This window comes from Ichthyophthirius multifiliis (genome assembly GCF_000220395.1).
Source record: "Ichthyophthirius multifiliis unplaced genomic scaffold scaff_1120509250066, whole genome shotgun sequence".
NCBI lineage: Eukaryota > Ciliophora > Oligohymenophorea > Hymenostomatida > Ichthyophthirius > Ichthyophthirius multifiliis.
In genome coordinates, this window is record NW_004087093.1 from 15,140 (window position 1) to 28,596 (window position 13,457).

General features: G+C 15.0%; 2 protein-coding genes across 2 annotated transcripts, besides 34 other annotated features; one reads left to right on the forward strand and one right to left on the reverse strand. All coding sequences in view use genetic code 6, as the record gives it.

Moving 5' to 3' along the window:
- Window positions 1-12: part of a microsatellite that runs on past the window's edge.
- Window positions 13-86: 74 nt separating this feature from the next.
- Window positions 87-153: a microsatellite.
- Window positions 116-158: a microsatellite.
- A 35-nt stretch (window positions 159-193) lies between these two features.
- Window positions 194-234: a microsatellite.
- A 146-nt stretch (window positions 235-380) lies between these two features.
- Window positions 381-416: a microsatellite.
- Window positions 417-518: 102 nt separating this feature from the next.
- Window positions 519-562: a microsatellite.
- A 6-nt stretch (window positions 563-568) lies between these two features.
- Window positions 569-600: a microsatellite.
- Window positions 601-652: 52 nt separating this feature from the next.
- Window positions 653-686: a microsatellite.
- Window positions 658-712: a microsatellite.
- Window positions 713-903: 191 nt separating this feature from the next.
- Window positions 904-951: a microsatellite.
- Window positions 952-1,591: 640 nt separating this feature from the next.
- Window positions 1,592-1,633: a microsatellite.
- A 472-nt stretch (window positions 1,634-2,105) lies between these two features.
- Window positions 2,106-2,156: a microsatellite.
- A 662-nt stretch (window positions 2,157-2,818) lies between these two features.
- Window positions 2,819-2,880: a microsatellite.
- A 22-nt stretch (window positions 2,881-2,902) lies between these two features.
- Window positions 2,903-2,945: a microsatellite.
- Window positions 2,946-3,147: 202 nt separating this feature from the next.
- Window positions 3,148-3,193: a microsatellite.
- Window positions 3,194-3,300: 107 nt separating this feature from the next.
- Window positions 3,301-3,344: a microsatellite.
- Window positions 3,345-3,382: 38 nt separating this feature from the next.
- Window positions 3,383-3,427: a microsatellite.
- A 258-nt stretch (window positions 3,428-3,685) lies between these two features.
- IMG5_046660 (hypothetical protein) lies at window positions 3,686-4,780 on the reverse strand (the record flags this gene model as incomplete). The annotated part of the gene is made up of 3 exons (XM_004037605.1): window positions 3,686-3,705; window positions 3,812-4,405; window positions 4,723-4,780. 3 exons carry the CDS (start codon window positions 4,778-4,780, stop codon window positions 3,686-3,688), a joined length of 672 nt encoding a protein of 223 aa, XP_004037653.1.
- Window positions 4,781-5,127: 347 nt separating this feature from the next.
- Window positions 5,128-5,207: a microsatellite.
- Window positions 5,129-5,207: a microsatellite.
- Window positions 5,130-5,219: a microsatellite.
- A 1,207-nt stretch (window positions 5,220-6,426) lies between these two features.
- Window positions 6,427-6,499: a microsatellite.
- Window positions 6,454-6,492: a microsatellite.
- A 144-nt stretch (window positions 6,500-6,643) lies between the features above and the next one.
- Window positions 6,644-6,687: a microsatellite.
- A 905-nt stretch (window positions 6,688-7,592) lies between these two features.
- Window positions 7,593-7,635: a microsatellite.
- A 144-nt stretch (window positions 7,636-7,779) lies between these two features.
- Window positions 7,780-7,817: a microsatellite.
- Window positions 7,818-7,973: 156 nt separating this feature from the next.
- Window positions 7,974-8,002: a microsatellite.
- Window positions 8,003-8,092: 90 nt separating this feature from the next.
- Window positions 8,093-8,132: a microsatellite.
- Window positions 8,133-10,383: 2,251 nt separating this feature from the next.
- Window positions 10,384-10,728, forward strand: IMG5_046670 (hypothetical protein; the record flags this gene model as incomplete). Its single annotated transcript, XM_004037606.1, has 1 exon — window positions 10,384-10,728. The coding sequence occupies one exon, from the start codon at window positions 10,384-10,386 to the stop codon at window positions 10,726-10,728; it is 345 nt and encodes a 114-aa protein (XP_004037654.1).
- Window positions 10,729-11,178: 450 nt separating this feature from the next.
- Window positions 11,179-11,229: a microsatellite.
- Window positions 11,212-11,292: a microsatellite.
- Window positions 11,212-11,297: a microsatellite.
- Window positions 11,219-11,297: a microsatellite.
- A 286-nt stretch (window positions 11,298-11,583) lies between these two features.
- Window positions 11,584-11,642: a microsatellite.
- Window positions 11,584-11,664: a microsatellite.
- Window positions 11,665-12,781: 1,117 nt separating this feature from the next.
- Window positions 12,782-12,827: a microsatellite.
- Window positions 12,828-13,457: the final 630 nt, after the last annotated feature.

A 13,457-nucleotide genomic window follows, 5' to 3' on the forward strand; every position in this document is an offset into this window, starting at 1 on the left:
TTAAATCTATATTTTAATAAATTTAATTTTAATAATACGAAGATAAATAAAAATATATATATACACGTATATATTAAATTTTTAGGTATAAATATATAAATATATAAATATAAAAATATTATATATTTAGATATATATAATATATATATATATTATTAATTATCTTATACAAAAAAAAAAATATTTTAATTTATTTTATTATTTTTTTTTTTATTATTATTTATTTTTAATTATAATAATATTACATTTATCTAATTTATTTTCAAAATAATTTTTTTTTACTTTTTTTTTATATATGATTTATTAATTGCAAAACATATATATAATAAAAATTAAATTAACAATATTAAATAATATTACTTTTATTTATTTATAAATTTAATTATTAATAATAAAATAAATTTTAAAATAAAATATTACAATAAAAACAAAAAAAATAGTATAAATATTTTTTATAATTAATTATAATTATTTTTGCAAAAAAAGAAAAGATTTTTAATAAAAAAATATTTATTTTTAATTAATATTAAATAAAATTATATATTAAATAAAAATAAATTAAGATATAATATATAATTTTATTTTATATATATTTTATTTATTTTAAAAATAATAAAATATGATTTTATTTTTAATAATTTATTTTTTAATTTAAAAATAATTTATATATAAAATTAATATATATAATTTTATAATCATAAAATTAAAATATTCATATACGTATAATTTTATATTTATATATTAATATATTTTTAAAAGCATTTATTTTAAAATAATTGTCACACTAAATTATATTTACGTAAATATATTAATTATTATACAATATATTATTTATAAATTATTTAAAAAAAAATTAAATATATATTTAAAAATATAAATTATCACACACTTTTATAAATCAATATAAAAAAAAAATCCTTAATATAATAATAAAAAAAATCTCATACATATTTTTTTAATTCATTTTAATATTTAATTATGAATCGAAAATTGTATTTGATTAATATGTTTTTCCTTTAAAATTTATTTAATAATATAATTTCGGAAAAACATATCTATAATTATATTTATTTTTTAAAAAATTAATAATATAATTTGGTGCTAAAATAACATAAAATTTATTTTTTAAAAATAAAATAATTTATAAAAAAAAAAAAAAAAAAAATAATAATTATATTTGTATTATTAAAATTTTATTTTAAAAAAATGGATAACAGGTTTTATGAAATAGAAACAATAAAAGCAATAAGATATTTAAAAAAATAATAATTTTAATTATTAGTTAAATGGAAAGGATGGGGCGAAGAAGATAATACATGGGAACCATTTTCAAACATAAAATAATGCATATGGGCATTAAAGAATTTTTATTAAACACATGTAAATAATGAATAAATAACAAAAACTGATGCATGGAAAAAATTTATATAATTACTCTAAAAGCATAGATATTTAAATAGTCAAGGAAAGTTTTTAATAAAAAAAAAATACGCTTATTATGTTGATGTTGATGAAGATAAAAGCGAAGAATATGAAAATAAGTATTAATTGCCCCCAAAAAATTAAAATTAATAATAAAAAGAAAATCAGCAATAATTCTAAATAAATGATAAAAATAATTCTAATAAAATAACTAAATATAAAGACATAAAAAACAACACTGATATTCTAAATCAGCAATAAGGTGTTTTATTATATCATATATAAATATAATGATGTATGATATTTTTTTTCTTGTTATTTCAATATAATTATATAATATAAGTGGATAATATAAATCAATTTATATATATTTTAATATTAATTTAAATAGATAATTTGAAATAAAATGATATTGAAAAATCACAAAAAAAATAAAATTTTAAGAGAAATTTCAAAAATAAGCTTTATTAATTAATGAAAGAAAATAATATAAATATTAAATGTTAAAAAACATAAAAATATGTATTATTAAGAATAAAAAAAATGATTAGATAAGTAAAATAAATAAAAAATCTTATATATATATATATATATTTTATAAGGGAAAACTATTGAAAAAAATTAAAGGTATTTACAATAAATAGAAGATTTATATTTATAAAAATTTAAATAATATAGAAAGAAAAAATAAAATAGATAAATTAAACAAAAGTATAAATGATTAAAATAAACAATAGGAAACATAATAATAAGAAATATTTAAAAGTTAATAATAAAAGTAAAAAAAATAAATATAAAAAAAATGAATTTAATAAATATAAAAAAATTATTATAAATTATATTAAATTTTCTTAATAAAAAAGAATTTAAGATGAAAATAAAAATATAAATTTTAATAATAATTTAAGCATAACTAATAAATAAAATATTATTAATTTACCATAATAATAAGGTACACATATATTTTATTATATCTTTTTATATATCAAAAAAAAAAGATATTATAGAAAATAATTCATTAAATGATACTTATCAATAATTTAACGATTAATATATTGAAAGTATATTATATATTATTAATTTTATAAATATATTTTTTATAAAAGACTTTGAAAAAATAAATATTTGCCTTGCATAAGGAAACTAAAAATTAATATATTAACCTAATAAAATAGTAAATTAAGATTACCATCCATATAAAAAAGGATAATATATCTTTTACGTTGAATATATAGACAAAAATACAGAAAGTGAGTATTATTGGGTAGAAGGAAGTATTTTAAAATAAAGATATCCATAGTTAATATTCGAATACTATGAAAAACATTTAAAGCTTATTAATAATTGAAAATAAAATTAAAAATATTAGTTATAAATATTTATTTAAATAAAAAACATAAAATAAAATATTATAAAAAAAATAGTTTTTAAAAATAATAAATATAAAAAAAATAAATAATTTTAAAGATTAATTAAATTTTATATATATATATATATATATATATATATATATATATATATATTTTATTCATATATATTTTATATTCTATTAAAATTCATTTACTTTCATTTTATATTTTTAATATTTACAATATTTTCAACCGAATTTTATTATTTTATTTCTTTTTAATGAAATTATTTTTATATATTTATATTGCTTATTTATGTTAAATACAATATTTATTTTTCTAATACATAATTATTTTATTATAAATTATCTAAAAATATAAAAAAAATTATTATATTAAAAATTTTTATATAAAAAATTTTTTTATTTACTTATTAAAAAGATAAATATAAATTTTTTACAAACTCATATAAATAGAATTTATAACTAAAAATAATTTTATATTATAAATAAATTATTTAAATAAATACTAAAATTATTAAATTTATTATAAAAATCTTACAATTTATATATATAATAAGAATATTATATTATAATATTAACCATTTATAATTAAATAATAAAGAATTTATATAAAAGAAATTTAAATAAAAGAAAAGTATAAAATGAAAAAGTAATAAATTAAGAATAGATTAAATCATCTTAAATCCATATTTTAAGTTAATAAAGAATCATCCAAATTACATTTATTTTTCGAGTATTCGAAGACATTCCAAAACCTCAACGTTTCATCCCCTGCCCCGGTAACAATATTCCTTCCACAAGGACTCATTGCTAAATAAAGCACTCTTTACGTATGTCCTGTTAGAGCTTAAATTTTTTTCATATTCGGATATTTCCATACAATAATTTAATTCAAACTATATCCATGTGTACTTACAATTTCATTTTAATTTTTCGAAAACATTAAATTACATACTTAAGATCCCGAATCTAAGTAATCAGTTTATTTTAAAGTTTAAGTATTCCAAAATCTTATACATCTATCCGCTGTACCACCCCCACTTGCTAATACATTATGTTAATGTGGTGAAAAAGCCAAAGCCTTAACAGCTGCTTAATGGTGAGAAAATTTCGCCAATTCTCCCCCTTTTAAACTCCATAAAAACAACTTATTATCATTTCCTCCTGAAGCCAATATATTTTCATCAAAAGACCATTTTAATCCACATATTTCTTACTTATGTCCCATAAACTTCTAAACTGACCCACTAATTTTTCTCACATCTCTTATTAAAATATTCTTATCTCTAGATCCGGAAGCTATTAAAAATCCATTCCACGTAATACTTCCAACTCTAGACTAATGTCCAGGCATTATCTAAATTAACTTCTGTTTTACACTATCATAGAGTCTTACGTTCCCGAAAGAATCCCCCACTGCTATATGGTTACTTCTTTAACTCCAAGCTACAGAACTTACAGTATCTACATTTCCTAAATCGCACAATTAATAATTTTACGAAGTACACCCTGACCATATAAAAACTTTACTTTTTAAACCGACTGCTAGGTAGTTTTGGGGTGACCAATCGAGCAAATTTAAGTAAAAATCGTCTTATAAATTTGGAGACTCTAAAATTTTGTAAGGTTATTTTACTATTTTTCTTATATTGTGATTTTCTTAGGAAATTATTTAAGAGTTTTCTTTAATGGAAGAATTTAATTATGCTTAATGGAAAGAATTTTGTCTTCTAAGGCTATAAGTGAACAGGTTTTTATTTTTTTTACTAGAATATATATAATTATCGTTGTTAGTATTGTCATTATTGATATTAGTAGAATTCGAATTGTTTTATTCTTATAAAATCATAGAAGTACTTTCGTTTTTGTTTATTAAATTTTAAGGTTAATATTCTCCTAAAATAGATTATTAAAGTAAATTAGAGTACAAACGAGCACTGCTTTAGCCTTGACAACTATTTTAAGGTTCTTCTATTGTATTTTCATTCATAAACAAATCATATGTATTAGAAGATACTCTATTTGGTATATAACGGTCATTATATTTGATTTTTTTTTGGCTGTTTTATTATAGTTGTTAATTATTGCTATTATTACTTATATTAGAATATTAATTTGGATTTTTGAATTCACTGTGTATATTTATTGTTGATTATTCGAATTATTTTGAGTCTATATGTTGGAGAGATATACAATAATTTGAAAAGTTTTTATTTAATAATTTATTTTTAGTATTTTCGAAAAAGTTATTTTATATATGGATCTCTTCTTATATTTTTTCATGAAAAAACTCTTCTTCTTCCATATTTAATAAATTTAATGATTTACTATTCATTTTTTTTTTTAATTTTTTTATTATTGTGTTTTTGTATTTTTTTTTGTTTTTTTTTTAATTTTTTGTTTTTTTTTTTTTATAATGTTTTTTAGACTAACAAATATTTTTTTGCTTAATTGATATAGTTTTTATTAAAATTCTGTTAGAATTTTATTTTATTTTTTAAATTGCCTTTTTTTAATTCGTTTATTTTTTATAAATATATTACTTATTAGCATTGTTTTTTTTGTTTTTCTGTAATTTTTTTTAAAAAACAAAAAGAGAATAATTCGTATTTACTCACCTTTTTTATTTTCGATTGTGTTTTTTTTTTAAAAAAAAAAAAATATTAAAAAGTAATAATATTAATTTTTATTTAAATTAAATTATTCATTATTAAAAAAAAATAACAATATAATATTAATTATTAATATAAACAAAAATTTAAATAATAAATATAAAATTTATATTTTAATTATTTAGTATTCATATTTTTCAAAAAATTAATAGCTTTAAATAAAAATTTTATTTATGAATTAAATAAGCTTTTTATTTTCTAAATTCTAATATATTGTATAGTTTTTATTAAGTTAAAAAGCTTTCTTTTTATTAATTATTATAGACATAAAAAACTATTTAATAATAAGATTTTTTAGTTTTATTATAAAAATCTCTATTATATAGTTAAATTAAATACATATATAAATTATAAAATTTAACTTTTTTTAATAATATTAATTTATATTACTATTATTTTAATTTTTTTCCGTTAAGATTTTTGTTAATGAATTTTGTTTATTTTTTATTTCTATAAGGCAATGAAAATATTTTCTCTCTATCATAAAAAAATTAAAACAAAAGACGGTTTTTATTTTAAAGTTATGTTTTAAATATTTAAAAATTAATGATATAATAAACTACTATATATAATATTTTTAGATTAAATTGCTTTTATTTAATCTTTAGTTTAATATATTATATTTTTATTTAGGTTCCAAAAATTCTAAAACTGATTTATAAGGTTTAAATTTTAATTTATTATCAAGTTTTTAATAAATTAAAATATAGAATTTAATTTATTAAAAATAAATAAATAATTTGTCTAAGTTGTAATATTTATTTTAAATATTGATATGTTTATAAAAATAAAACCTTTTTATTATATATATAAAAGCATTTTCAGCAATTTAATTAGATAAACAATTTAAAATTAATAATTTATTTTAATTATATTTAAAAAATTTATACTGACTGAACGAAACTATTGGTATATAGACTTCTTGAATAATTATCATAAAATAAAAAATAAATTAATTAATTAATAATATATATAAACATATATTTTTAATATATTTTCAATAATATTATTTTTAATAATCATTATATAAACAATAAAAATAATATATTTTTATTTAAGCCTTTATATAAAATAATATAAAATTGTTAATATATTAATAAAGATATAAACATGATTATATAAAATGTGATATTTAAATCTATTAAAGAGTACAAATCATTTATTTTATAGTGGAATAAAAAAATAAATCTAAATATAATAAAAAATAAATAAAATAATAAATTAAAATGCACTTAATTTTTTTGATTAATCAATTAATTTTTCTAATTCTTCTAATTCTTATATAATACATAAATATTTTTGTTGTTGTTGAAATTAAACGAGTTAAATAATATGAAAAAAAAGTTCATTTAATACTAAATATACTATCATATACTTTTTTTATTTCTTTATATAAAAATAATAATCTGTTTTGCTTAACCAATATATAAAAAACATATAATTCTTATATAAAATATGTAAAAAGTTTAATTATATATTAAAAATAAAAATAAAAGATATAAAATTTTAATTATTTTTATTTACAATTATAACAAAAAAAAAAAAAACACTAAATAAATATGTAAATTAAATTTATTATAATAACAACACTATTTTCCTTATTATTACTTCCAAAATCTACATATTAACAAAATCTTGACAAAAAATGGGGTACATATAAGCCTCATTTGTTATTTTCACTAACCCAAAAATCCAAAACCCCTTTAAACTTCGGAATAATTTACAAAAACACCCAAAAATAATAATAAAAAAATAATAATGAAGAAGATTTTAGATGGTAATTTTTAAATAAAGAAGACTAAATATATGCCGATTATAAAATAAATAATGCCGAAGACATAGCTGAAGAATAAATAATAGACTAGAAACAAAATATCGAAATGAATATAAAATATATATATTAATAAGAAAATGATGAATGGGGTGTATTAATATCTACTCAAAATTTTAATAGTGTTAAAAACTTAGATTTGTTTATGTATTTTACAATAACTAAATATGAAAAATAAGACATTAAAATCGAGAAAACATACTTTTCTGTAAATGATTATTATAAAAATGATAATTAAATAATTTTAAATGTTCAAAAAGAAAATGAATAATTTGAGAAAAGAAAAAATACTGTGGAAATTAAAATATAAGAAATTAAAAAATAAAACAATTAAAAAAATTCAAGAAGTTAAGCTAGATTAGCCTCAAGGGATAAATTTGAATCTTGGGATATTTTAAAAATTTTAAAAGAGGAACTTTATTATAATTAGGATAATTTAAATATTAATTTTATTGCAAATGAATAGCTTTATACTTGTGATTAATAATAAGAAAATAATTAAGAAAATAATGTAAAAAATTCAAATAATAATATAGAAAATAATATCTTTTTCTTCCAGTTAAATCTAAATGAATAAAATCACGAAATATATATAAATTACAAAAACATAAAAAAACATGAAAAATTCTTCCTTTTTTCAATCTAAAATTTCCTTTAAATTTTTGAAAAAAACATTAAAATTTCAATTAAAAAATTTAATTAAAATTTCCTTCTTTTGAAAAAAAATACTTTTCCTTCATAAAATCAACCCTTTCTAATTTTCTTGGAGGAATTTTATTTTATCACGGAAAAATTTAATAAATAAACTCCCTAATAAAAAAAACTCCCTATAAAACAGTCTTCTCATGCTCCCCTTCTCGTAAAAAATTCCCTCGTGGCTTCTTATGGGACGAAGGCTTCCATTAGTTAATATTATGTAAATGGGACGAAATTTTATGCCAAAAAATAATCGAATAATGGATCACAAACATCGATATATTCGGCTTTATACCCCGTGAGTAAATATCCACAGAAGAAATAGCCTAAAAAATCGACCAGTAATTTCTCCTTTAAGACTTCCAAGAGGCTAACCCTCCTACTTTATTATTCCCAATATAAAATTTGATAAAAAAAGGTTATTTTTAAGAAAAAAGAACTTATTTAAAAAGCTTGAAAAATGGTTTAATTGGTTTATAACAACCTAAACTAATAAAGAAATAGAAAAAAATAAGGAAATAGCTTTAAGATGGAAATGTAAAAACAATAAATGCTCAGAAAGTAATTTTTTGGGTTCTGGTATTGACGATTATCCTCGTTAAAATAAAAATGTGTAATCTATTTAGTAATTAGATATTTAATGTTGGGCTATTTTTTTTTCGGAAACAATGTATGAAATCTCACATATTTTTAATTAAAAATAAGCAGAGGAAAATAATTAAAAAGTAGAGTTTTTTAACTAAAAAAAATACTAATATATAAAGGATATTTTAAATAAATAATTAATAGAGGATTTTTTAGACAAAACTGATAATCTTTTTAAAGATTTAGGAGTAAAAAAATAGTGTAATATATAATAAGAATAAGAGGAAGATTTTTGTGAAAAAGTATATATTACACATATTGGTTATATTAATTTGTTTCCATTAATTTTTGGAAAAATAAAAGATTAAGATTAATTATAAGCACTTTTTAATGTTATTTATTCAAAAGATTAACTTTGGACAGATTTTGGTTTAAGATCTCTTTCTAAATAAGACCCTTTTTATTAAAAAGAAGATAATTATTGGAGGGGTAATATATGGATTCCTATTAATTACTTAGTTTTGAGAGCTGTGAAATTATATTATTTTGATAATTAATTTGCTTAGAAAATTTATTTTGAATTAAAAAATAATATAGTTAATAATGTATTTAGAGTTTGGGAAAAAACAGGCTATTTATTTGAAAATTATCATCCAGAAAATGGAGAAGGATAAAGGGCTTTTCCCTTTAATGGATGGACAGCTTTGGTTATTTTAATTAATAATGATATATATGAATGATTTTTATTTTTTTTGTATATATATATATATATATATATTTTATTTATGTTTTATGGGCCTTTGTTTGTTTATTTAATTAATATATTGTTGGTTATAATGCTTTATTTTATTTTTTAATTGAATAACTTTTTCTTATATTTAAATAATATGAGTAATAAAAAATTAAAGGAGTCGCTTATTTTTTATTTTTAAAGGTTTATTTATCTATTTATTTTCCTCTATGTTTTATATATATTTTTAATTACAATTATACATAATTAAATATTATAAATTTAGATAATGCAGACTAGTTATTATTTCAATATATTTATGTTATTTTATTTTTGATGATTTTATTGAATTTATTTCCTTTTTTTGATAATAATATCTTTTTTAATTTATAATTTTTATAAATTTATAACAAAAACTAATTTTATTTATTAACTAAAAAAATATCTAAATATAGAAAAAAAACATAAAATTTTAAACTTTTGGATTTAAGTTTTATTTTTTATTATTTTTATAAAATATTTTCAAGTTTTTTTTGCTTTTCAATATTTTTAATTTATTACTAAAAATTATTCATATTTTTACACATATATGGACGATTCTTTATTCATATTTTTTTTTTTAATTTGAATATATTATATATTATTCTTTTATTTTAAAATTAAATTTTATATAAAAAAGAGTATTTTTTGATATATTAATAGTAAATACTTAGAATATTCATTAATAATTTGAACATTATATTAAATTAATTTAAATAAAAAATAATATATATTTTAATCAATATTTTATTTCTCAAAAAAATAAAATAAAAAAAAATGCAAAAATATTTTAAATATTTATTCCCATCTTCTCGTTAATACAATTTTTTTAAAAAAAAAAATAAATAAATAAATTAATAATTAAAAAAAAAAAAAGTATTAGTTGGTGTAGTAGGTTATGTTTCAATAAAATATATATGGATAAAAAATTTCGAGTAAGAATATATAGATAAACCAAATAAAAAGCGTAAATTTTTATACTAAATTCACCAAAATTTGGCCATAAATTATGACAATATTGTACAAAATGATAAAAATGCTGAAAAGATAAATTAATTGCGATAATTTTTACTTTCTTATGCGAAAGGATATGTTTTAGAAACAGGAGTAGGCACATCTCGAAATTTAAAATATTATCCTTCTAATATAAAATTATTAGGAATTGACTGGAGTTAAAATATGCTTGAAATAGCTTTAAATAAATCCGCTTCTCATATATAATATGATTACAAATTAGATGATACAGAAAATTTATAATTCAAAGATAATATATTTGATACTGTTGTAGACACTTTTGGATTAGAATATTATGATAATCCGGAAAAAGCATTAAAGGAAATTAAAAGAGTTTGTAAAAAAGATGGATTAATTTTAATTATGACTAGCGGATTAAGTGATTATTAAGGTTTGAATTTACTTTTGGAATATAAAACACCTTTTGTAGTTAATAAATATGGATATTTTCCTAATAGAAATTGGGACAATTATATTACTGAACTGGATTTTGAAATTGTTTTGAACTAAAAATTTATTAATGGAACTGTTTATTTATATGTTTTAAAAAATAAAAAATGATTTTTTTAATATTTAATTAAAAAAAATTAATTCATAGATATAAAAAATAAAAAAAGATGTAAATAAATAATAGATATTATATTTCTAATTATAATAATAAATATATTTAAAATTTTTATTTTAATAACATATTTAAATCAATATATGTTTATTATTTATGAAATATATATAAACTTATATAATTAAAAAAGATTGTTAATAAATTAAATATAATTTTTAACTTTTTTGAAATAAAATTAAAATTAATATATTAATTAATAAAAAAAAAAAAAAATTAAAATAAAATAAAATAAATAATATAAATAAATATGTATATATATATATGTATATATATATATAAATATTTATATATATATATATATAAATATATTTATACTATTAACTTTTTTTTTATTTATTATTTTATTTTTTAATTAAATAAGTATTTTATTTTTAAATTATATATAAAAATATAATTTATATTAATTTATATATAAATAAATTATTGAAATGTTTGAATATAATTACTTTAAAAATAAATTTATAATTTATTCTATATATTTAATATATTTAATTTATTATAAACTTAATTATTATATTTTTACTTATAAAATAAATAAAATACATTTTTTTTTTTGGTTTTAAAAATATTTTATGTACAAAAATATGAAAACTTATATAATTTATAAAATACCTATTTAATTATTTTATAAAATACCTATTTAATTATTTTATAAAATATAATTCAAATATTTTATTAAAAAAAACTAAATTAAAACTTAAAATAATAAAAAGAAATAAAACAAAAATCATAAAATTAAAAATAATATGTTATTTTATATTAATATATTTACCTATTTTTTATTTTATAATAATACAAAAATTTATTATACTGAATTTATATTAAATATTTAAATATTAATTTCTTATAAAAAATACATAAAAATATTGTTAAAATATTATCTATTTATTATTATAAAATTGTATTTATATTGCTAATATGTAAGATAAAATTAAAAAAAATTAAATTAGATAACTAAAAATAACCATTATCTAAAGTCATTTTATAAAGTATTGATGAATAATTTTATACTTAGATTATGAAGATTCATTAAAGGAAATAAAATTACTTTTTAAAAATTAATAATATAATGAAAGTATTTAATAAATTTTCATATTATATAAAAATACAACTGTTTTTTCTTAAATTAATTAAATTAATATTTTTAATTTATTTTCCCTTATTTAGTTTAAAAAATATCTTTTTTTGTTTTTAATTGTCGCAATTCCTTAAAGGAATAAAAGTTTAAAATTATTATTTCTCAAATTTTATCTTTTTATAAAAAAAAGTATATAGTCTTTACATTAATATTTTTATTGAATAAAAAAAAGAAACTTTATCATAATATTTTTCTTTTACATTTATAAAAGTTTCTAATTAATATAAGTCTACTAATACATATATTTATTTTTGAATTATAATTTTAAAAAAATATACAACTATTTTAACCATTATCATATACATACTTAAAATCATAAGTAATATTAAGAAATTAAAATAAGTTTTATTAATAAATATAATATTGAAATTATAAAAAACAACAAAATTATCTTTATTATTATTTTTCTTTTACTTTTCTGATTAATAAAAAATCAAGAAGAAATTTAATTTATAATTGTTATTAATATAAATTAATGCATTTTAATTTAATATTTTTTATTAATAATTATATTTTAAATTTAATTATTAATATTTTATTATATTATCATTATAATAAATTTAATTTTACATTATATTTTTTAAAAATTATTTAACTTTTTTATATTTAATTTAACTAAATTATCGAATATATTATGTATTTATTTTTTAAGTATATTTTATATTTTTATAATAAATATATTTTAAATTAAAATATTTATTAAATTTATGTTAATATTTAATTGTGGAGAAAAACAAATAATTTTCATAAATTTTAATAATCATAAAAACAAATATTTATAAACACTGTAAAATATTTATGAAAAAATTTATTAAATCTTTTATAAATATAAGATAATAATTTTATATATATAAACAAATACATTTAAAAAATTCGATTTATAAAAAATATATTTTGAAGAAGATTTAAAAAACAATTACGATTTTACTAAATATTAATTACTATTATGTTTTTAATTATTTATAATAAACTATATATTTTAATTTTATTAAAAGTAAACATTAAATATACATATTTAATATTTTATTTATTTTAATAAAATAAATTTATATTGAAAATAATTTTTTTTTTATATTATTATTATTATTTTTCATTAAAATAATGGACGTCAGCAAATACCTGTAGTTGGCTTTGTTCCATTAGGGCATTATGTTAAACATTAATTAAGAGACAAATACTAAATATTAAAATAAATATATGAAATAATAAATATATATTTACATATCCAGTTTAGCAAGCAGTACAAGTAGTGGGTTTATATGAAACACAAGTTTTACAAGGCGCATAACATTCAGTAGCCTCAATACAATAATTATTATATAATTACCATCCATAT